This window comes from Mauremys reevesii, linkage group 11, assembly GCF_016161935.1.
Source record: "Mauremys reevesii isolate NIE-2019 linkage group 11, ASM1616193v1, whole genome shotgun sequence".
In the NCBI taxonomy this organism is placed as follows: domain Eukaryota; kingdom Metazoa; phylum Chordata; order Testudines; family Geoemydidae; genus Mauremys; species Mauremys reevesii.
In genome coordinates this window covers 22,421,023-22,445,984 of record NC_052633.1, presented here as the reverse complement: position 1 = coordinate 22,445,984, position 24,962 = coordinate 22,421,023, and the positions used below count along the sequence as shown (strand labels likewise).

At 39.2% G+C, this 24,962-nt stretch overlaps 1 protein-coding gene across 6 annotated transcripts in view; it reads left to right on the top strand.

Moving 5' to 3' along the window:
* Positions 1 to 24,962, top strand: part of PLCL1 (phospholipase C like 1 (inactive)) — a 315,681-nt gene that overhangs the window by 266,090 nt on the left and 24,629 nt on the right. For all 6 annotated transcript variants that reach the window (XM_039495340.1, XM_039495334.1, XM_039495338.1 and 3 more), the window contains exons 3-5: positions 826 to 1,029; positions 13,328 to 13,403; positions 17,934 to 18,043. In XM_039495340.1, coding sequence (XP_039351274.1) covers positions 826 to 1,029; positions 13,328 to 13,403; positions 17,934 to 18,043 — 390 coding nt within the window. The remainder of the gene's footprint in view (positions 1 to 825; positions 1,030 to 13,327; positions 13,404 to 17,933; positions 18,044 to 24,962) is intronic.

Here is a 24,962-nt window from a genome sequence, read left to right as displayed (position 1 = left end):
CCGCTTATTGCTCCATGGTGCCTCAGGACAGACTGATGCTGGACCAGGAACAGAAAGCATAAACCTGCATTGGGCACAGAAGAGCTGGACGTGAGAATCTGGCCCTTTTGTTTGTTTTTTCACAACTCTTAGGGCTTGCCTACACTGCGAGTTACTGATGAGCAAGCAGGGTGTGACTCTACAATGCACCAGTTTGCCGCACAATAGCTTGCTGTACGAACACTGCTCCAGTTCAGTGAAATTTCCAGAGTGCAGCTTAGTAGAAATGTCACTGTGCTGTAGCAGTGTCCGCATGGGACGTTAATGTGCGGCAAGCTGGTGCACTGTAGATGCTCACAGTGGCTTGCCACGCAGTAACTCTCTGTGGGGACACGCCCTAACGCAAACTGCTGACAGAGTTTTGGAATAAAAGTTTTATTTGTGAAAAAGTAAATCCCCCTCCCCCAGTCAGGTAAGGGTTAGGGTTGAGTACTCCAACCCTTTGAACACTTCAGCAAAATCAGGGAAGATGAGTTTCTATTTCTGATATTCCTACATTTTATAAAAAGCAGTTACATGTTTTTTCAGGCCTTCTATAAAAATCATAAAGAAGCAGCAAAGGTCACAACTCTTTTTTTATTTTACTCTTTGCAGATTATCTTTTAATTCTTATGAGTTTCTTATCCTCACTCAAAACAGTATGATCACAGGAACAGACTTATTCTTAGAATTTTGCAAATGCTCATGAAACTGGTTGTGTGTGTGTGTGGCACTAATTGACTTACTTTTATAAACCAGAATGGGATGATGAGCTACAGTAAATGCAAATCCATTTTTTCCACACAGAATGCAATTGTGTCCGTTAAAGAGCTTTGTGGACTCCCTCCAATTGCCAGTCTGAAGCAGTGCATCTTGACTTTATCCTCCCGGCTCATAAACAGCGACAATACTCCCTCTGCCACTGTCTATATGAAAGATACATTCCCTTACCTGGAGCCTCTGGGGACCACGCCTGATGTGCAGAAAAAGCTTATGTCTGCATACGATCTGGTATGAGCTTTTCTAACTGTGTTTTTATTACTGCGTTGTTGTTATTTTGAAATATGGTGGGCCAATTCATGCTTCTGTTACTCTTGTGAGAGGTCCCATTGAGGTTAATGGGGCTATTCATTTGCATAAGATAAGCAAGATTTGGCCCGTAATCATGAAATAGATTTATCTGTATTCACTTACCTGCAGTTTGAATGTAGTGAATTATATTGCTGGAGATAAAATTCTGCAAAGCTTGAGCTACAGAGTAGCAAGATATTGACATACAGAGAGCATTATTTTACCAGTAGAAAGAATTAATACCACTCATTATTTTTAGTGAAAGCTTAGATTATGCAGTAAATAGCTAAGATTGTACAAGATCCTAACGGACAGTATTTTTGCTCTCATGCTTTTTTTTGTTTTAAGATATGTTTCAAATAATACTAGAATAAACCATTGGAAAATTTGTCTAGAAATTCTTCATGACAGAAAACCAACTAAGAGCATATGAAAGAAACAGAATGAAATGAATAAAAAAGGATCTTGGTTAGTGAGGCCACATATTTCCCTAAAGTATTTTCCTACAACTTCATCTATTTGAGGTTGATGATTTAACATGTTCAAATATAATTCGTTTCTAAAAAGAATAAGTCCCTATTTTCCAAAGTTTTTCTAAATATTTATTTTCTTTTTTAGATCGTGTCAGTGTGCAGAATATTGAAATCTGTTGTCTTTTCTTGATGAAAGAGTAAATGATGTATCTCAACATTAATATTTCAAAGTATAATATAGTGTCTGTGTGTGGGGATTACACCTTCAACTGTTGAAAGAAGTTATAGTGAAAAATGCCACCCTTCCTTATTGTGGCATTTGTAATGACTCAGGTGGTGGTTCTTTTTAATAGAGAAGTGGTTGTTAACCTTAAGAAATTTCTTTCTACTAGTCCATGTGACAGGTGAAAAATGGGAGCCAGTGTATGTTTATGCTGGTAAAAGCGAACCCAAACTAGAAAGCTTTAGTGAACTCTGAATTTAAATTATGCAGGGAACATGTGGGGCTAAATTAAGAGATAAGGAGATTAATAGAGCAGAAAGGGACAATCTTCGTTGTTGTTGTCCAACAGTTCTCAACTGAAAGGGCTCGTATTCATAACACTGAAAACAAAGGGAGACTTTGGCAGAACACCATGTAAAATATTTTGTGTATGTTTTGAATAAAAGATATGCTGAAGTGCTACCTTTATAGGTTTTTAATGGCGAAGATTTCAAATCTTAGGGACTGATTCTGCAGATACTTGCTCTATTCCTTTACTCACCTAAGTAGTCCATTAACCTCAAAGGACTACTCTTGGGTTTATGCAGCTGGAGCCTTGTTTGGCTCCCCCTCAGACACACACACACAAAGTTGGTTCATATTAACACTGAGTTGTCTATTAAATACCTTCATGTAGCACATATCTTATATTCGAGGAGTATATTTTAATTGCTGTAACAGTAGAACTGTTATGGGATGTTATGAAAATTAATCACTGATTTTAAAAAAAAAGTGTTGTATTTTTTCTGTGGGTAAACCTGTCATCTGAACATATCTTTTTTTCCATGAAAGTGGTAAACTCTGTCAGTGTGTTTAATGGGGCATAGACCACTCGGCTATTCCACATGAATGAAGATGCAGATGCTCTGAGACGGGTAGCAATGATCTTGAAAACAATTAGCTGTCTGTTATACTGGATTGTTCTCTTGTCAACAGATATGCTAGACAAAGATCATTTTCTGTGGGTTGTTTGCTTTTTCCTGGACAATTAGGTGTTTTTTTAAATTATTATCGACCCTTGAAAAGGAGTTACAGTTCCAGAAACAAAGCACATGAGATGTTTCAAATTGTGCTACCTTAACATTTTGTTTGAGAGTCTCCCAGAAGAATTTCATATTTGTTTCATTTAAAAAAAATGGCCTCTCTGCAATAGTTCTGTGGAACTTACCTTTAATTCTACGTTTTATGAAGAAAAAGAATCCCCAGAAAAAATCCAGGGTGTATAAGAGATCTGCAAAGTAGAAAAAGGATGGAATCTACTAAAAGCAAGAAACTTAGATGAAGTGTTGGCAGAAAAATTAATTTACCCATTTTGAAGAATATATGAAAATGTAGGAACGTGCTTTATAGCTGTTTATTTTCCAAGTTTTACTCATAGATTTGGTTATTACTATATATGATCAATTGATCCCCCTAATTGTTATCACTAATTCTCACCCACTTACCATGGTATAATATAATGTTTCATTTGTAAAGCTACAATTCAGATTTTTTCATGTAATAGGAATCTTCCTGGATTTCTTCATTTTCACCTTTACTTGTGCTTGCTTGCTTTCTTCAAAGGTTGGCACAGCAATCTTCTTTGAGGTGGGCAGCATGCAGCTCATTTTAGAACCTGTCAAATTCATTTAAAAGTTCATTGATCGCATTTAAAAGGGAAATATTTAGCATGGTGAAAGTGACAGAAGCTAAGCTGGAAAGTAGAAATGGTTGAATTGTTCATTGCAAATAATTATACAAGTAATTTAGCACTTTTTTAGTTGTGAATTGTTCTAAAAAAGATTCCGATTTCTGTGTCTGCATTCAATATTCATATGTATTTGCAAAATAGCTTATGCAAACAAATTTGAGCCTCTGGCTGCTTGTGAATAGTTCATTTAAACTGTTAGCTGTTTGTGGTAACCATTCACCTAAGTCTCATGGTATTGTTTTTCCTCCCTGATTGGAAGACTGAAGCTTTTAAAACTCAAATGTTACGTTTAGCAAATAATAAATAAACGAATCCTCTTTTTGCACACAGATACCCCTGCTCCCGTGCAGAGACAAATACTTCTATCAAAAATCCCATTCCTCAAACATTTATGCAAATGTTTGTGAATAACAAATAATAAGAGGTACAAAGATGGTTTGACTGAAAAGCCATTTGGAATTTGAACAAATGTTTTTGAATGCTCTTCTTCAGCATTCAAACATCTGTATGGGAAATTATTTTGGAACAGTTGGTTAGGTGAAAAAAAGCAACTTTTTTCCAGATATTGCTCAGAAAGGAAATGTAGTATAGGAACACGTTTCAAGAGAGAGGGCTTAGGGATTTTTGAGAAAGGGGAAAACGTTAGTGAAGAGTAAGTAGCTATATTGCACACAATTTATATGCAGATATTATGTTAATGCAATTTTAATGTTAAACAATTTTTTAAAAGCCAGGAAATACACAAGTTTGGGGATTTTTTGGTGTTTGTTTTTTTTTGCAGATTCAGACTCTCTTGTCCATTGACACACTTCCAAATGGATATTGTAGGTCAGATCCTCAGCTGGCGCAGATCAGCATCAATCATTAAAGTTAGTGGAGAAATGCAGATCTATAACAGATGAAGTTCTGCCCCAAATATGTGCCACACTTCAAATTTCAACCCTATTTGAATTTTCTGTATTGTCACAAGTGTGATAATCTTTTATCCCAATGGGACAGGTACCTCTTTTTCACTTGCATCATTCAAAAATGGCTGAACAGATTTTCCAGACTTTCCCAACAAAATTTGTCTTTCAACTGAGGCAATTTCAGCACCAAAGAATCATTTTTCAGACAGCTCTGAACAAGTAAAAATGAGCGGGGTGGTTAACTTCACTAGTATTCACTGCCAAGTGAATGTTGTATTACACTGATGTCAAGCATAACTTAAAGCAGAATTTGGTCCAGCTTGTGAATATTAACTACGTATGGAAACTTGTATTGATATTTGGTTTTAGAGTTTGGTTGCATATTTTCATCTAGATATGGGTGTAGTGTGTAAAAACAATTTTTAGATTTCTTATTGTATTTTCTCTCAATATTTTTTCTGTCCATCTGTGTGTACATCTTTCTCCATCTGTGTATCTTTCTCTTTCCTTCCTCCAGTCTTATTTTTGTTTATCTTCCCCTCCCCCCAGTCACATCCATTAGTTCCCTGCAAAATATGGCCTGAGTGATATCAGAGCTCTTAATATGAAATACCATTAGGTTGCCTTTCTTTCAGTATTTTGTAGCGTAGACATGCTCCAAGTACAACAAAAAAAGCAAATATTTCTGCTGATTTGTAGCCTGATTGTATTCATTTTTAAGCCCAAAAATCTTACAGTTCAGGCACAATATTTTTTCCATAAGTATTTGTAAAGAAACTATCAAAGAGCAATATCAAACTAAAATTCAGGATATTTGTATTCAGACCCCTTACAGTCCTACTGTAACCTGTTATAGTTCAAACTCTGCCAAATGATGTTGGCATTCTTGAGAGGCATTCTTACTACCACAGTGTGTTGTGTGTATGCTCAACATATAGAAAACTGAATTTGTTGTACATTGGAATAGATATCATGGTATTGTACATAGCCAGTATCCCTTTTCTAGCCCTGTCAGCATCTAGATATCCCCACTTCTTACCAGGTTTGCTGGCAGACGATTACCTGCTTGGCTGTTTCTTGTCCTAAATGCCTGCAATAAATGCTTGATGTTAAAAGAGAAAATCCTTTAAAAATGTTCATTAACTCAATTTGCACTTCAGTTCTTCGACCAATAGATTATATTTTTTGCAGAGGGAGGGCAAGATTCTGCTTGCACTCCTCAGGCAAAACTCCTCATTGACAAAGATGCATTCAAGAATACAGAGTTTACAGGGCTTTTCTCTCAAAATTCTCTCCTGACTCCACGGATAAGGGGAGAGAGAGGGGAAAAAAAGTTCTCCCCTTTTAGTGTTGTTGATTTCTATTCTTAATGTCTGGGTTACTTATTATTTGATTTTTTTGAACTATCCCTCTGTATCATTTATCTTCCCAGAGAGAGTAGCGCTTTAATTTTTTGGTACTTTCCTCTCCCTTTTTCAATTTACAGAAAAATGTATAAAGAAGGAGGAAATAATTTGTACCCGTGTAGTTTCTAAAAAAAAATCCTTTGTTTTTATTGATTCTCCAATTTTCTCTTAATACGTACAAGACATAATATTTATATGGGCAAAGAATTCAGGTGTTATTAAGATAAATATCTTACTAGCACCTTAGTTTATTAAAAGTGAAGGAAAGTTAACTGACATGAATGGCTAGAAGTGGATTAGATTTTAAAGTCATTGCTCTTCACTCAATTTAGACAGTGAAATGAGACAAGTCCATTTCATTTTTCATTCACTGTCAGTTTTGCTTTCTGCTTCCCATTTACTATATATCATAGTGCTGTTAGGTTTGAACTAAATGTTACTTATCATACTATAAACACATCAGAGGTGCAATTACCGCGGAGGGAGAGAAGTTGTTTAAGTTAAGCACCTATGTGGACGCAAGAACAAATGGATATAAACTGGCCATCAACAAGTTTAGACTTGAAATTACATGAAGGTTTCTAACCATCAAAGGAGTGAAGTTCTAGAACATCCTTGTTAAGTTTATGGAGGAGATGGTATGATAAGACTGCCTACAATGGCATGTAGCCAAATTGTGAATGCTATTAGCAAATATCCCCGATGGCTGGTGATGGGACACTACATGAGGAGGACTCTGAGTTACTCCAGAGAATGCTTTCCAAGGCATGTGGCTGTTGGGTCTTGCCGAAATGCTCAAGGTCTAACTGACTGCCGTATTTGGGGCTGGGAAATAATTTTCCCATGGGGGAGATTGGCAGAGACACCGAGGGTTTTTTGCCTTCCTCTGAAGCATGGGTCACTTGCAGGTTTAACGTGGAGGAAATGGTGAATTCACAGTAACTTGAATTCTTTGAGTCATGATTTGAGGAATTCAGTAGCTCAGCCAGCAATTAGGGGTCTATTACAGGAGTGGGTGGATGAGGTTCTGTGGCCTGCAGGAGATCAGTCTAGATGATCTGGCCTTAAACTTGATGAGTCTAAGAAGCCTGGCTAATTTCAATGGGACAGTTCAGGTGAATGAGATGAACAGAATTTTGGCCTTCCCATTTCCATTGTTGCTGAGCAATGTTTAAATTTAAAAAATCTAGTTTGTTGAAACATTTAACATGTGCATACTAGCTTTTATGTCTTTCACCGCCTTACAAAATACAAACTTACATTTGGGGCTTAACCACTTGTGTGTTCCATCAATCTGAACAGCCTGTCAGTAATTTCTTCAGTTTAAAAGTGTTTCCTGTACTATTTTTCCATATGGGGAGATTGTCCCATTAAAAACATTTTACCAAAGGACTTGTATCTTTCTCCCAGAATCGGTTCCTATAGAAACTTTAGTCATGGGGGCTACTTTCACTGGAGCAATAGTCCCAGATCCTCTGGTCCGATTGAGTTGCAATTGAAAAGCACCAAATGTAGGTGGGAAGGGCAATGCCATTGTGGCTGTGGCAGTCTCTGTTAAGACAAATGTGACGGAATGTACCCCTGTGTTCATACCCTACCCATTATTGTAATAATCTTTGTACAGAGTTTGTGAGGTATCATTTAAATAACTCATAATTTGCTGATCAATAATGTGGCAAAATGCACATAACAGCATTATATGTGAACTCATAAACATAAGCTCAGCTCATCACTTGGAAGTAACAGAGGAGGAGAAGGACATCGGAGTATTGGTTGATCACAGGATGACTGAGCTGCCAATGTGATATGGCTGTGAAAAAAGCTAATGCAGTCTTGGGATGCATCAGGCGAGGTATTTCCAGTAGAGATAAGGAGGTGTTAGTACCATTATACAAGGCACTGGTGAGACCTTCTTTGCAATATTGTGTGCAGTTTTGGTCTCCCATGTTTAAGAAGGATGAATTCAAACTGGAACAGGTACAAAGAAGGGCTACTAGGATGATTCAAGGAATGGAAAACCTGTCTTATGAAAGGAGACTCAAAGAGCTTGGCTTGTTTAGCCTAACCAAAAGAAGTCTGAGGGGAGATATGATTGCTCTCTATAAATATATCAGAGAGTTAAATATCAGGGAGGGAGAGGAATTATTTAAGCTCAGTACCAATGTGGACACAAGAACAAATGGATATAAACTGGCCATCAGGAAGTTTAGAGTTGAAATTAGATGAAGATTTCTCACCATCAGAGGAGTGAAGTTTTGGAATAGCCTTCCAAGGGGAGCAGTGGAGGCAAAAGACATATCTGGCTTCAAGACTAAGCTTGATAAATTTATGGAAGGGATAGTATGATGGGCCTAATTTTGGCAATTAATTGATCTTTGATTATTAGCGGTAAATATGCCCAGTGGCCTCTGATGGGACACTAGATAGGGTGGGATCTGAGTTACTACAGAGAATTCTTTCCTGGGTGTCTGGCTGGTGAGTCACATGCTCAGGGTTTAGCTGATTGCCATATTTGGGGTTGGGAAGGAATTTTCCTCCAGGGCAGATTGGCAGAGGCCCTGGGGGTTTTTCGCCTTCCTCTACAGCATGGGGCACAGGTCACTTGCTGGAGGATTCTCTGCACCTTGAAATCTTTAAACCACAAGTTGATGACTTCAGTAGCTCAGACGTAGGTCAAGGGTTTATTACAGGAGTGGGTGGGTGAGATTCTGTGGCCTGCGTTGTGCAGGAGGTCAGATTAGAAGATCATAATGGTCCCTTCTGACCTTAAAGTCTATGAGTCTAAGAGACTGAAAGTATGTTCTCCAGATAAGTCTGGGGAGTGATCAAACCAGTTCCTCTGAGACAAAGGTAAGCTAATGCCTCAACCAGGTGTAAATAAGGCTGATGGACCGTTACCTGATAAGTGTCCATTCTTTGGAAGGAAAGGGGTCCGGGCAAAAAAAATCTACATCTTAGCAAAGAAACAGCATGAAGTTCCCTTCTACACAGATTGCCTGTTGCCTTGCTCCAAGCTGGAAATGCTTCTCAAAGGGGGAACAGGACTGTGAAAGGAAGAGTCAAACACACAAAGACACCCCCTTCTTTCTCTCCCTGCCCATCAGATTCACTGCACTTGAAGCGAGAAAGGAAGTCAGCATTGGACTTTGGGGGGCGGGTCATGACCTACAGGATTTGATCAGTAAAACTGCTGAAAACGTGGTGAGAAACTGTGCTTGAATCTGATATAGTTTAGTAAGTTAGGTATTACTAAACATCTTAGCTTTATTTTTCTTGTAATCATTTTTTACTTTTATGCCTCATTGCTTGTACTCACTTAAAATCTATCCGTCTGTGGTTAATAAACTTGTTTTAGTGCTTTATCTGATCCAGTGTGTTCAAGTTGAAGCATCTGGGTAACTCCTTTTGGGGTGACAAGTTATGTGCATGTTATTCCCTTACAGGACTAAAGGACTCAGGAGATCTATGATGTCCAGGAGAGGGCTGGGCAGTAGAGAACATGCGTTTCTGGGAGACTAGCAGTGTGCTGCGGTCACCCTGCAGTATAACCCAGGCTGGTGAGAGCCAAAGTGTGGCTGGCAGGCTGCAGTTAAACACGGACGCTCAGGGTGGGGCTCGCATGCTTGAAGGCTGTTTGTGAGCGGCCCAGGTAGGAGGCATCCAAACAAATGTTGAGGCACTCCAGGTTGCAGGGCAGGGTGACATCCTTGCTCATTAGTCTGGAATGTACCCTGGGATGTCACAATAAGAATGTTTTTATTTAAAAAATAATCCCCCCCCAGACATCATGATTGATGAATGACATTTGAAAAAATCATTTTAAATTAGTCAATTTATGTAAATACCCTGACAGATTATATTTTATATTTTCTGAAAAACACCCACTGTTGAAAAGGAACATCACTTTAAAGATTATTTCTTCTTCACCTCAGTGCAGCAGTAGAGAAGTTACTCCTTTGCCTCCTATCAAGTGTATTGGGGACGCTCTCAAATCTAAATTGCCTTCTCATGTTTGTTCCACTGGGACAAAGGCTGCTTAATTTTACATGAAAATTACAGACAGGACTGCAAACATTAACAGGCTCAATTCTACTATGCAATCCTGTTTTCATTGTTTTATCCTGGGGGTGTTGACAGCCACAAGATTCAACTGTCAGCATCAAGAGAGCTGGGGACTGCTCTACATGGCGTTTCAGTAAAGGAAAGTTGACCTTTCATTGTAGCTTTCCCCATGAAAACTATTGTAATTGTTATTCGATATCTCTGTTGGATAGTCTGAGCATAACCTTACCATAAACTCCTAGGAAGAGGTGCAGGCAGTGTCAGATTTTCATAGTTTACATAATTTTATATAGAAATTGAAGGCTTGCAGGACATTCATATCAATGCAATTTTCTGAGGTCTTACTGATGATTGGATTTATACATGCAGGGGATGCTGAGCTATGTGACGGCCTCATAGGTATGGTTAAGAGATCAGAGCACATGGCCAGGAGCCAAGAATTCTGGACTTTCAAGCTTATCTCTGACACTTGCCTTGGGCAGTCACTTAGCCTCTCTCCTGCTGTTCCCTCATTTTAAATTGGGCATATCAATGCTTAATCTAAATCCTGCCTTATAGGGTTGTTGTGAGGATTAGTAAATTAATGCCAAGTAGGAGTTGGAGGACAGGCCAATCATTTGTAAAGCAGTGTGTTGGCAATCCTGTGGGATGCTGGGCATCCTCTACCCCATTTGTTGAAACCAGTTGGAGTTGAGGGCACTCAGCACCTCAGTGGAGGCACTCAGCACCTTATTGAATGAGGCCTATATAAGTGCTGAGTATTATTGATGAAATTCTACCAGGTTTCTTTGCCATCCATGAAAATACATGCAAATCTTCTTTTGTATCTTGGGCCAGTGGTAAGGTGCAATTTTTTGAAAGACTTTTGCTCTCTCCATTGTTGAGACCGCATCTGCGATTCATAGCTGGCAGCAGAAAGGCTCCTTTTAAGGTGTAGAAAAGCCAGAGGGTTGGTAGAAATTGTCATTTTCTCCCAGAAGAAAAGAGGGAAAAAAATCAAAGAAAAAAATCAACATGATGCATGAACAAGCAAGTAATAAAGAATGGAAGGCGCTGGAGACTATTGAAACTAGTTTCAGTCCAGGAGGAATATTTTGACAAAAAATAATTTTATCCTGTGTCGCTGTATCAAGCTTTCTTCTTCTACAGGAATACAGGGGAGAATGGATTTTGTTTCCTTGGTGTCTTGTGTATGTCAAAGCAGCGAGATATTTATGTTAGATATAGTTTGTATATGTTTATTTAGATATAGAGATGTCTAATTCAACATATAATATAAAAATTGAGACTTACATATCTGGGTTTTTGGCTCAGCACGTTATAGATAGGAGCTAGCTGGGAAGTTTGGGGCCATCAGGATTTTAATTCAGACTGATCTCTAATTGGAACATTAACACATAATAAATTACCAATATCTTTTAAATACTTTTAAAACATTTCTCTGTTATTGAAATGTTACATTGTATTTTAACATCATAGAGGCCAAAATCATCCCACTGTCAATTAAACCAAGGCTGAATTTGGCCTAAACTCCCCTCTTGGAAAAACATAGTTGTGCTTGTAGCTGGCCTATGTTAATGTATGTTATTGTTTCCCTTGTTCTCCTTTCTCCAGTGCTTCCTACTGTTTGTTACACTCACTTGCTGTGTCTTCTGTTAAATTAGATTATAAGCTCCTCAGGGCAAGGACTGTCATACTCTGTATTTGTACATTGCCTAGCACAACTGGTTGCCCTCCTGATTTGAGCCTTTAGGCAAGACTGCAGTATAAATTAGTATTTGTTGTTTTAGTTTCTGAAAGAAACTTAACTCTGTTCTCTCCCCAGCCTTTTTGTCGCCTGCTTTAGGGATATTAAGTTTAATGATATCTTTAGTCTTATTCACCATACTATTAATTCTAAAAGAGCGTAAGGACAACTGTTTTCCATATTTGAAAATATTAAATAACTTTTAATAAAAAAGTAGTATTCTCTCAGGTGTAGGCCTTGCTAGGTTTCATGTAGATTGCAGGCTTTATTTGACAAAACAATTTTCTTAAAGTCCACATATGCTGCCTCGTATACTCAGCGCTCTGTGCAGCTCTAAAATTCATGGGATGCTTAAATGCTTCAAGTGTGCAGTGAAAGTAAGATTTTTGCAGCACGGGATAGTCTAGCATGAGAGGAACAGGGGAATGTTTGATTGTTGAGCCTCTCTGTAAAGTCCTGATTCTGTGCCCACTGGTGTCAGAAGCAAGGTCCTCATTGATGGCAATGGTGCGGGATCAGGACATAAATTCGTTCATATTAACCACAATTGAACACAGGAATTTTTTAAAAAAACAGTTGCAGCATTTTGGCCAAGTTTGCATATCATAACTTATGTAACAGCAGGATGTAAAACTATGAAAGTATCAGCTTGATTCTTATCTCATTTATATCAGTTTTATGCTGTTTTAACTCGATTGGCTTCAGTGGTGTTATTCTTGATTTATACCAGAAAGAATAAGATTATACTCAAGCATATGTATTTCATCTTTGTACATGTTCTTCCTTCCTGTAACAGATACACATGCCACATCTCACAATTTTGCAAAAGTTAGCATTGAAACAGCTCAGTTGCTTAACTGGGCTTTTGAAACTTTTTGGAAAGTTTGCAAGCATGGAAGAAGAAATGCAATTTCACTGAAGATGGCCAGGAGAGAGGCTCAGAGCATTTTCTACATGGATGATGGATGTTGGTTTATGTATTTTCCTCTTACCAGCAGCCCAGATCCAAGAAGGTACTTAAACATGTATAACTTTAAAGGTATGAGTAGTCCCATTGAAGCCATCTACTTTTGTTTGTTTGTTTTGTTTGTTAAAACTTTTTAACTCTTGAGTACTATAGTTGGGCCTGAGCTGCAGAATTTATCTGAATTCCTCCAAAGAGAAACACAAACAATGAAGTTATTTGGACTGCTCAAGTACTTAAAGTTATACATGGGCTTAAACACCTTCCTGAATCAAGGCCCTTAATGGGTCAATACATGTTTTTGCGAGGTATTTACGCTGAAGGGCCAAAATTCTAATTCTTTAATTTCATTCAAATTAAAAAAAAACCCTAGTAAGCACAGAAAGGCTTCATTTTCAAATACAATCGTAGATTTAAGTTAGTGTTTGTCTGCTAGTTCTGTTCTCTATTGACACTACGTCTATTTCCTTTATGTTGCTTAAAATTATGTCTAGCTGATATAAAACAGCTGTTCTCTGACTTCTGCAACAAAACATTTCCTGAGCAACTGTCATTTACCTTGACACAGAATTGGGAGATCTGATATGATTGACTGATGTAATCTTTTTAGTCTTACTTACCCAGCAGAGCTCTTTTTAAATGGTACCTTCTTAATACTTGTCTCAGAGTTAGATGTTTAACTAAAGCCTGGTAATAGCAACCTGGTTTTCATTTGTTTTCTGACAGATGATTCAAGAGAGCAGATTTCTTATTGAAACAGCAGACACCATTCATGACAAGATTGTTCAGTGTCAGAAAGCAGGTAACCTTGTTGTATTCTCTGAACACATTGTTGTAACTCTATACCTTGTTGTAACTCTATACAAATTTTTAAGCAGGTGGAAACAGCATGCCATAGTTTTTTTAAGAGTGGAGTACAAAGGGGAGAAGCATCTTTGGCCTTCAATTAAATGCTCATTTTACAATTTAGTTACACCATTCCAACTTTTCTAATATGGACAAGGCCTTAGGGACCAGTTCTGCAAACACTCACTACTGAATGTAGTCTTTGCTTTCAGCTGGAGTCTGATAAGTAGTCTTCAATAAAACTACATACTACAGTAAACACTGCTGTCTGTGATAAGTGTTTGCACAAAGGGGCCTTTGGATTAGTAAACTGCTGGGGCCAGAGCCACACACACTCCTTAAATAAACAATATAATTAATGCCCTGTAATAAATTCCTTTAATTCCTCCATCTTTAGTAGAGAAAAATTTCACAGAATGGTTTAACAATAACATTCTACTGATTTGTTCACCTAATATAAGAGCAGGGTGGAAATTGGTTTTTGCCTTTTGCCCCGTGCTTGAAATCCAGGCTACTCTTTCCAGGCCTCGCCAGCAGAGTGACAATCACATCACTTTTCAGCACTCTTGTGGTTGGTCACCAGAACTGAGACTCAGAATTGGCTGCTCTGCTAAGATTATAGCCTATTTCAGCCATGTAAAACCACCAGTGAGACTGTTTTGTTTTTCAAATGCGTCCCTACCAAATGTTAATTTTTATTAACATCTTTAAATCCATATACATTTCATTATTTCCATAGAGCATAAAGAAAATCCTTCCCCCATGTGAACTTTCTAAATTGTGGCTTCCATCAGATGGGCATGAGATTTGTTTATTTAAATATATATTTTAGTCAAAATCATCAGTTGAGCTGGGTTGTCGAGCTGGGACAACCGTGAATGAAGGAGACTGCAGAAAATAATTACTGACTATTTCAAGTATCATGGAAATATACATACAGTAAAATCCTCAACAGGAAAGTCACAGGTGTGAAATGATGCTCTCTCACTTACAGTAGTCTAGATCTGGAGTAACTCTATTGAAATAACCAGAAACAGAATGGGGCCCAGAGACTTAAAAATAGCCTTAAAATTAATGGAAAATTAAGTGGAACTTAGCAGGTTTGTTCTGGAGTAATGTACCGTAGCTGCTCGCAGCTAATATGTTTGCTGGAATGATCAGTTGTGATTTATGAGTGGATTCTACATTGACTACTCAGGATCCATCTCTCACTTTGTGCCTGTGTTTTACTCTGAATGAGGTTACCAGGAGCTACTTATGCACATCAAAGAAAGAGTGTGGAAATTAGTGATGAGTTTATAATTGTGAACTCTGTGTGTAAAACAGGAGGGGTAAGTCCACTCTGCAATTAAAAATCCACAGCTGGCCCATGTCTGCTGATTTGGGATTGGGCTAAGGGGAAGTTTAATTACAGTGTATATATTTGGACTCAGGTCCCAGAGCTTGGGCTCCAGCCTAAGCCAAAACATATACACTGCAATTAAATAGCCCCTTAGCCTGAGCCCCGGGAGTCCGAAGCAGCTGACATGTGCCGACCATGTGAGTCTAATTGCAATATAGTCGGACCCTTATTTCCTACTGCATTTCACGGATCTGATAGTCCACTCTGCCCAAGTTCCCTTTTCAACTGCTCCAGGGCAGCCTTGCAATTCTAATGCCCCCTCTCTCCCCCACGTGTATGCATTATGATACAGTCTTTAATTACATGATCAATACCATTTTAAACACAGGACCCCCGCCTCATTCAGTACACAGACTGGGTGGTGCTTACTGAATGAGCAGCTGTCCAGTATTTTGTTTTCTCCTCATTCAGTATGTGGCCACAGGCTTTATTTACTGCACACTGTTCAAACCCTGCGCTGAAGACAGAATTATTCATTTTCTTACGGCCGTTTCTGTGGCGCTTATCACTATAGCATCTGAATGCTTCACAAACATGAATTTATTTTCTAAACATCCTTGTGAGGTGAGGGGATCTTATGTCTGTTTTACAGCTGGGGAACTGAGGCATAGGCTGTTTAAGGCCAAAAGTATCCACTCATTTGGTGTCCAGTTTTAGAGGCCTGGAACCTGGTTTTTCAGGGTCCTTAGCACTATATAGCACTATATATATGTTCAGAGCACAGCTCCCATTGATACTTCAGTTATAGCTAAGAGTGCTCAGCATTTCTGCAAATCAGATGCCAGGGTCTGGAAGACACCCAGAAAATGAGAAATACAGTTAATGGGCAGCTGTGAAAAGTTTGGTTTCAGTGACTTGTCCAGCATCACACAGGAACTCTGTGGCACAAGTAGGGATAGAATCCAATTCTCAGGGCATCAGTCAACTGCCTTCATCATGGGACCATCCTTTGTCTTCCTTCAATTGCCTACTTCTTTACTACACACTTCCCAATGTCTGTAAGACATGAAACATAAGTCCTACAGGCAAATCTCCTCCTACAAAATCCCAAATACACTCCCAGAGCAGGTCCATCCTATGCCCTGAATGAGGCAGGGTCCTGTAGAAAAATAGTGTATGATCATATAATTAAAGACTATCGTAATGCATACAAGAGGGCCAAATTAAGGTTGCATAGACACTTCCTAACTTCTGCGTGCTTGACTTTGCAACCGTAATCATGTTCTTTTAATAGAGGGGTTCTTGTTTTGTATGTTTAATTTCCTGCAAAGCAAACTAAATAAAAGAATTGCATCATTTGGCATCATGTTAGCACCTACATTGGTCATCAAATGGAACTTTTAGATCCAGTGCACAGACCTCAGAGAGCTAACAGAGTAACTGATAGCAGTAATAGGTTGTAGTGCTCTATGTGGACCATCCCTAGCAGGGGATGAGACACTTTGCCAGATACGTGCTGACAGCAGAGGAATGGTGAGTCTCAGAAATCATGGTTTCCACTCCAGGCTCTGGACTGGAGGGGAGTATTCTCTAGTGGATACAGACTTTTCTGCCCATTCCTCCCAAATGTGACCCTTTTTGTCCTCTCCTCTCCAACTTGTACTCCCTCCTTTTCCCAGGGTCTGCCCCTGGCTCCCAGTCTCCTTGCCCAGCCAGGACCAGTCTCCCAAAGTGTCATCTCTAACCCTTCTTGGTGCTCTGCAAAGCCTCTTCAGTCATGGGGGAAGCATTTGTCAGTCTTTTAGCAATGATGCTTCCTGTAGCTTAAGCCCATTCCAGGACTTTCTCAGGCTTTCAAAAGGTTTTTTTAATCTGCAAAAGTCATTAATTAATTAGCCCCTCTTTGCGCACACTGCAAAGTTTTGTGTCATTCCTTGTTGGATGCTTCTTTGTTGTCAATTCAGCAGAGTTCAAGTTAGGGAATGACACCAAAATTGGAGATGTAGGAAACACACAGGAAGACTAACCAAACAACTGCAAACTGAGCTTGATTTATTAGAGTAGTGGGGGCTGCAGGCATTACGGGGTGATTTGGTATTAATGAAAGTAAAATGTCCTAGGAGAGGAAATTAACAACACAGGTACAAATTGAAGGGCTGTTACCAAGCAGCCACACTCACTGTATGAAGGTGGGTTTGTTTTCATTTTGTCCCTTAACCCTTCCTTATACTCTGGAAATGTCACACAGTATGAAAATCCTTGAGAGCCACTGGCCTAAATGGCCCCATTAAGAGGTTTTCCATCTCTAACTTCCATGACTAAATACACATCTGAAGGGTGAAGTGTGTGCTTAGACTTTCTGAACTTTTATGGACAGCAATGGATCAGACAAATATCTGCCACAGAAACTGGCAGTGAAATGTAACAGGATTCCAAAGGCTGTGGTTCAAAGTTTCTGTTCCACAGGCTGCAGGAATCGTATCCAGTGATAGGCAATGTAGAGTATATGAAATAATTTATCAGTGTGAAGTGCTATGTTGTTTCTCTATGACTCCTATTAAGATTAATGAGAAGCTGTGAATCTAAATCCTGGTGCACTGTGCTAAACGGATATCTTTCGTGTCTGTTGAGTTTCCTTCCGAGACATGAACCTGTCTGCTGAAGACACAGACAGTGGGGGAAGGGAGACACAGAGACCAGTGATTGAGTTCTGTAGTGATATTGTCAGCAATGCAGAATAAAGGCAGAGTCATTGGAGAAATGTGGGTTCATAACCTTGCTTCACACTGTCTACCAATGATTATGACAGCACATAGCAAAATAAAGGAATAAATACGGAGCCCTAAAGGTGGCAGGTGAGTATTAGAAGTAGAGGATTAAACAATCAACAGGACTATATTGTTTTAGATGGTAAAACTTCTTTTGTCAACTGGGCTTTAAAAAAATATTTTTTGCACCCAGTCCCCTGCAGTTGAAAGATGAGCACCAGGTTCTTGAGAGGCAGGGATGGGAGGAAATAACATGAAAATTCAGGGAGTAACAGGTGTGGGGTGGTCTGGGGATCAGCAGTGAATGGTTTGAATAAAAATTAAATCGCAGTATTACTGAGTCATATACTAAATCATGTACCAATCCATGTTTTAGGCATGGAATTCCATGAAGAACTTCATAACCTTGGGGCAAAGGAAGGTTTGAAAGGAAGAAAACTAAGCAAAGCCATTGAAAGTTTTGCATGGAATATCACTGTGCTGAAGGTAAGAAGTAAAGATTGGATTGAATGGGGTGTTATTGACTTGTACCTTCAATTAGCTGGAAAGGGCTACCATTGTAATGGTAGGAGCATGCTAAAGGATGCTAAATCAGAATGAGAATAAGGAATTAATTATATTAAGCGATTAAGGGCCCAATCCTTAACTGTGTGTTAAGGGCAAATTCCTTGCTTAAACAATACTTTTACTAATGTCAGCAGAACTCTTACATGAGAGATGTGCAGGATTGGTTAAAATCTGTGGATACAGTAGTAACAATGGGTTCTTTTTTTCCGCTATACCCATATTAACTGGTTAAAAGGAATGTTGGGAACATGTTTGGAAGAAACATTTTGGGTTTTTAGAGCCCACAGGTGAGACGGTCTCTTTAGTATAATGCAGAAGTTAAATCCAGGAAGTGAGTTTGGGAACTAAATGCCTAACATTGAGAGCTGGGCAAATAACTGATTTTTTCCGGTTTGTTTGCAGTTCCAAAAAATGGAAAAAAGGGTGATTCAAGTAGAATCAAGTCTACTTTCGGTGTGTTTCAGAGCAGGGAATTGACCCTGCATCTCCCATATGTCATGTGAATGACCTAGCTATTGGGCTAAAGGTTATAAGAGGATAGCAATAGTACCACCTCCTCCTCCTCTGGCCATATTGTGAATGGCTGAAACTATTTGTATCCAGTATCAGAGAGGTAGCCGTGTTAGTCTGGTTCTGTAAAAGCAGCAAAGAATCCTGTGGCACCTTATAGACTAACAGACGTTTTGCAGCATGAGCTTTCGTGGGTGAATACCCACTTGCATCCGACGAAGTGGGCATTCACCCATGAAAGCTCATGCTGCAAAATGTCTGTTAGTCTATAAGGTGCCACAGGATTCTTTGCTGCTTTTATTTGTATCCAGTCTGCAAATAGTTTTGAGTCAACCAAAACTACATTTTCATCGAATAAACTATTTATTTGAAAAAATTCCCACAGCTCTAGTAATGACTACTACGTGGTAGGATTGAATATCACAATATAGGAGTAAGGGGTGGATAAAGCAACAGGGAAAATGGATTTGACCAGACTGAATGGCAAAATAAATAAACAAATGTAAAATCTAGAGATGAATCCAAGACACAAAGTTTGGATCTAATGATGGACTTGCCCAAAGCTTGAGGGTGTTTGGATCCAAGGTTTAGTTTTGGGCTTGTGTCTATATGAATCTATAGAATCAGCCTGGAGACCATTGAAGGACACCATGTTAGAACGACAGGAGGCTTGTATACCTCTGAATGAAGAAACAAAAAGAGTCTAGAGGAGAGTGAAATCAGCATGATAAATTGATGGAACTGCCCAGGTTTCCTAGAACTATAAAAGCCCCTTGTCTTTTGAAAAGAAGAAATCCTAATCAAACACACTTACCAGCAAACTATGTCCGGTAAGACATTATTATTTATTTCTGGTAGCGCACGTAGCGTACTCAGCACTTCCCAAGCAGAAAAGAAAATACAGTTCATTAATTTGTGCACACCTCAGGCAAGGATAGACAAGCAGGAAACCGTGAATTACACTGTGTAAATTGAATGGTTAAAGTCATGGATTGACTATATCTTGGTAATATAAAGTTACGTTATGACAATGTTTTGTTTTAATGGGATTTATAAATCATTTCCAATTGCACCTCAAACTGGGAAGGAGGGATTTATCTGAACCTGAGCGAGAGGAGGCACAGTCCAGTGCTTACAGCACTACCTTGAGAGTTGGGTTCAATTCCCTGCTCTGCCACAGTCTCCAGGTGAGGCCTTGGAGAAATCAAGTAGAGCATGTCTGCGCTGTCCTGCAGTTCAGACTGTGGGGGGTGTGAATAGCAGCATGTACCACAGTGCTGCACCGTGACTTCCCCATGTGGACACTGCAGGTGTGAACTAAAAACTTCCAAGTTTGCATTAATGGATTCCTCGTCAGACACCGCTATTCACACACACATAGTCTGAAGTGCGGGGCAGTGTAGACAAGCTCTTAGTCTTTCTGTTTAAATGGGATATCAGAGGTAGTGGACTCTGAGAACCTGGCATGCCACACCCTGCTACTTTCATTCCAAAGTGGACGAGCTGAAAGCAGTAAATGTCATTTTCTGCAGAGTTTCTTGTTACAGATGAGAGTGAGTGGGTAGCTTGAGAGTGCTAGTCAAAACTGATACACTTCGACCCAGTGGAGAGAGGATACACATGTTCTTAAGAGAAACAGAGCAGAAAGTAATGGTGGGAAAGGAGAGTTTGGGGAATTAGAATGGGGAGAGGGGTCACTTCTGGTGGGAATGGAAGGGTTAGGGTGGGGCTGGATGATGGGTGAGGTTCATTATGCATTTTCGCCAGCCATAAAAAAAAGGCAAAGTGGGTAATGGGAGCATTATAGGCTCAGTTTATAGGACCCGGTATGAAACTAAAAGGCATCAAAGGGACTGAAAAGAAGGAACAGACATTTATATGCATAATAAGAATATCTTCAGTTGCATTAAATAGAAAAAAATCTACAAGGGATATAAACCTCATGCTTCAGGGTGTGAGCCCAGCACAGACTGCTTGGATTTAAGAAAGGAACAGCCTTGGTGTGCATATTATTGCTTGTGTATCCATTATATGGGTTTTACTTCATCCTCTGAAGCAGTTGGCACAGGCCACTGATGGAGACAGAGTATGGGACTAGATAGATGGCTGTTCTGATCCAGGACAGCAGTTCCTGTGCTCCTATACACAGTTGAACTTTTAGATGCTTATCAAAACTGAACCTTCAAACTTTTGAGGTTCAGACCGGATTAATAAAGAAAGATTTAGATTATGAGAGAGAAATTCCCATCAAAATGTAATTTCTGTGCATATGCAGTAGCTGTTTTTCAAAGTAAACTAGCAGGGGCAAATGGTTTATTTTAAAGGGTACCAAAATCATTTAACCCGGGCTAGGGATTAATTGCCATGTTTCGTTTTTTTTTTAAACATCAAAGCTGCTTTTTCATTTCTGAAAGTGCAAACCATTTGGTAATGTGCTTAAAAGAACAGTGTAAATTGATCTCTAGCTTAGTATCCAGTGAATGGGAGACCCTTTTTCATTCTGAGGTAGGACAGGTTCAGCAAAGAATGCATGTCCTGGAAGACTTGGCTATCTTCTCTGCACCAGATGTTAAATTTCAGGCAGTCAATTGTCATTTTGATTTTTTTTCTGCTGAGCACTGGAAATCAGTGACCCTGCAAATAACAAACCTATTCATTTGTTGTTGCTTGTATCTTTTGTTCAGTACTGACTCATTTCTTCATGCCTCCATGCAAGCATCATTTAAGGGTCTATTTAGAAAGAGACCAGAAACCCTCCCCCGCCCAAATCAGCAGCCTCATCCATCTGTCTGTTCTTAATGGTGTTCCATAAAAAGATGTTTGATTAGCTATGAATATAATCATTTAAGAACTAAAAAATACTGTACAGTAGCTAACAAAAAATCAGTTTGTTTAAACTGGATGAGCTGATCTAGAGAATGTACGTTAAAACATCAGTGTAAGGATCAGCCTTAGGATCTATCTGTTGTTAGGAGCAATGATATACTCAGCAATAGTCTGCTCTGGCTGGAGGTTTTCATGGATTACCCATGGGCAGTAGCTGGTACTGTTGTATTATTGTGTGTGTCAGACAATTAATAGCCTTTCCCTAGTGAGTTTGACTAGTGAGGTAAAGGCATATTGAATTAATGTATCTATTCATAAACACTTATTGAAATAGGTAAGTTTTGAATGCAAAGAGGCAAGAGGGGATGCATTAAGAAAATCACCTTTAGCAAAATCATTAAATAGTTAGTTTAAGATTAATGTGTATTTTTATAAAAATTACCAGCATGGGCATTCTTCTGGTTTAAAAATGCCAGGGGTACTTCTAGGAGGTATTTAATAAGAATGAACCAAAATAATCCAACATTTTCTTTCTTCTTTTATATAAATTTAATTACATATGAATAATACCCTGTAGGAGGACAAACTATTTGCCATAACATAAAAGTGTTTGTAGAAATAGATTATACAACTCAGTGGCAGCCTAGTAAGTAGAGAGACGGCCTTATTTGCAACTTGTGTTCACTTACCCACAGAGGCTGCATCCTATCTGGTTTCATGTCATGCAAAATAATGTCAGACACATTATGTCAGAAATATTTAGATGGTGAATGTGCACAAAATAAATAAGCGACAGATGTTCTTGCAACTGAAGCACAGGAACGGTTGTCAGGTGTTCTGGTTTCTAATCCCAACTCTCTCACTATACTTCCTGTGTGACTTGGGGCAAAGCACTTAGCTTCTCTGTGCCTGTATTTCCCTTTCTGTACTTATTTGAGTTCCAACAAAATAAATAGATAACAGCGAATTCTGTGTTCGGAATTTCATTGAGCGTTCCAATGGCTACACAGATTAAACCACACTCACCAGACCCGCTTGGTGGAATTGTTAATTTTATCATAGTGGGAGTGGTGCCACCACTTCAGTTAAGATTGCTTAGCAGTTTCCATTCTAACCCCCTTTTTTCAGGCGCTCATAACTTTTCTTCGGTATTTTCTGATGTTCAGGCCCTTCTCTAATGCCCAACCCTAATGTTCTCTGAATGGAGATTTTCGTATGGCATTGTGCTGCCTTCCCCAAAGTGCTGATACTTTTCTCTCTCTTCTCAGACTTCCTCCATTGCTGCTGCACTTCTCCCACAGTGCTAGACATTCCCCATTCTGATTGTCCCACTCAGCCATTGCTGCACCTCTTCCCTTCCCAGGCTCCTTTGCTCCCTCTGCTCCTTCAGTCTGGTTCGCACCAGTTGGTCTGTCTCCTTTTTACTGCTTCCTCTTCCCTTCATAGGGTTGCTGTCTCTTCAGGGGCCTCTTTTTCACTTTGAAGTAGCCCCCTCTCCTTTTGCTCCCACTGCATCCTCTGATGTACTGCCCCAGTAGCTCTCCAGTGGATGCTGTGGGGGCTTCAGTGACGCTGATTGGGTGAATCTCAGAATTAATAGTCAAGTTGTCATACCTGTGAATTTTGAGACTGGTTTAAAAAATCAGGACTGTAGTGTGTGTTCTAGACAAAGTTTGATTACTTTTCTGCTCAACAGAAAACACCACAAACTGTGGCCCTGTGCTCCTTACTCAGAGAAAAATAGCACAGATTTTAGTGAGATTTTTACCCAAGTAAGAGCTGCAGGATCATGCCCACTATCCACAGGGAATGTTAAGTCATCCAAGCAAAGCTCAAAGTTGTTTGTGCTGATCCAGATTCATTTCTAGTGTAACTCTGTTGAAGTTAACAATTATACCTGGGATACATTTGTCTCCCTCTACCATATTTTATTAGAGTATCTGTTCCTCTGTTGATGAATGTCATATGAAGCTTATTAACAGCAATATCAACTACTTGCCTGCTTATTGATGATTAAATAGCCCAATATTTTGTATACCCAAATAGTGACTTATTTTGTAAATGAAGCATTCTGAATACGAAGATAGTGGCATTTACCTTTTTTATCCAGAAGAAAAACCAAATTATTTTAAACCAAGCTGTGCACTAAACTGTTTTCAATTTTCATAGACTCATGCTGCCACCCACCTTAATATGTTACTGCTGCTGCCAAAAGATTATGCTGTCCTAGTCAGGTTTCCAAATATTAATTTGTGTGTCTCTTCCCTATGCTCCTGGTTTATATATTTGTCAAAGCAGGGACTGGTTTGTTGGGTGGTTAGATTTTCAGGGACCATTCCATCAGCTACCCATCAGTGAATCTGCTAATTAGCCTGTATTTAAACGATTAGACATATTAAAGAGAGAGATTGTTGAAGACAGAAGGCATAGAACTATTAACTTGCAAATGCAATTCATTCTCAGTGAAAGCAGAATCCATGATGTCATCTCGACAGATGCACACATGCATGCATCGTATCTGCAGCTTTCCCATTGTGTCGCAGAAATCTGCTCAGTCTGTACCTGGTTCACATTTTTGTGATGTGAGCATTGGAGAAGGGGGGGAAGCTTTTATGATGCGGAATAATTAACGTCAGCTTCTGGGGAAAGTATTTTTAATGTAATTAAATAGTGCTCATATGGCTAGAGAATGTTGCCAAGAATTACCTTTCTCTTAATTATACTCTTGTCATTTGTGACAGCAGAGCCCTGAGTAATCCGCCTTCTATTGCTTGCAGGGACAGCAGTGTCCAGCTTTCTGCCTTCGGTGGCAGAAGCCAGTTGTGCAGTCCCAGGCTACTTGCAGAGATAAAAGCTAGGTTTTTGCAATGAATATGGAACCACAGACAGCCATGTACTTCCTTTTCCATCATTCAAACTAAACTAAATCTAGCATCTTTCTGAGGTATAACTTTTCTTTCAGAAAAAAGAGGCATATCTGACAATGATTACTGAATAATTCAGAAGCAGCTGGATCCTAATGAATAGCTGTATCACACAGCCTGGGAGTCTCCACTGATCCCCATGAAGCAATAGGGGCCATTCATATCCTTATTCCAAGTCCAATAATATGCAGAGTGGATGTTTTTAATGGACATTTTGCATTATAGTAAAACCATCTTAATCTGAATTAAGATTTATTTTACAACAATTGTCTAGTATTTATCGGAGAGGCAAAAATAGAAATATGTTGGGCGTTATTCTAACATGATTTTCTTTTTGCATTTATTTCCATCTGATGTCTTATTCCCACTGATAGGTAGGGAGCCTGGCTATGCTGCTTGGCATGCTACTGAGAGGACAATGGAAAGAAGCAGATCATACTGCCAGGACATTTTGTATATTGAAGCAAGACTGCAAGAATAACTTCTACCATAGGTTACCCCTGGTAACCCCATTGCTGCCAAGGAATTTAGGTGACATCTTCCAATATCTAGATCTTAAGTAAGAACTCCAGCCATTT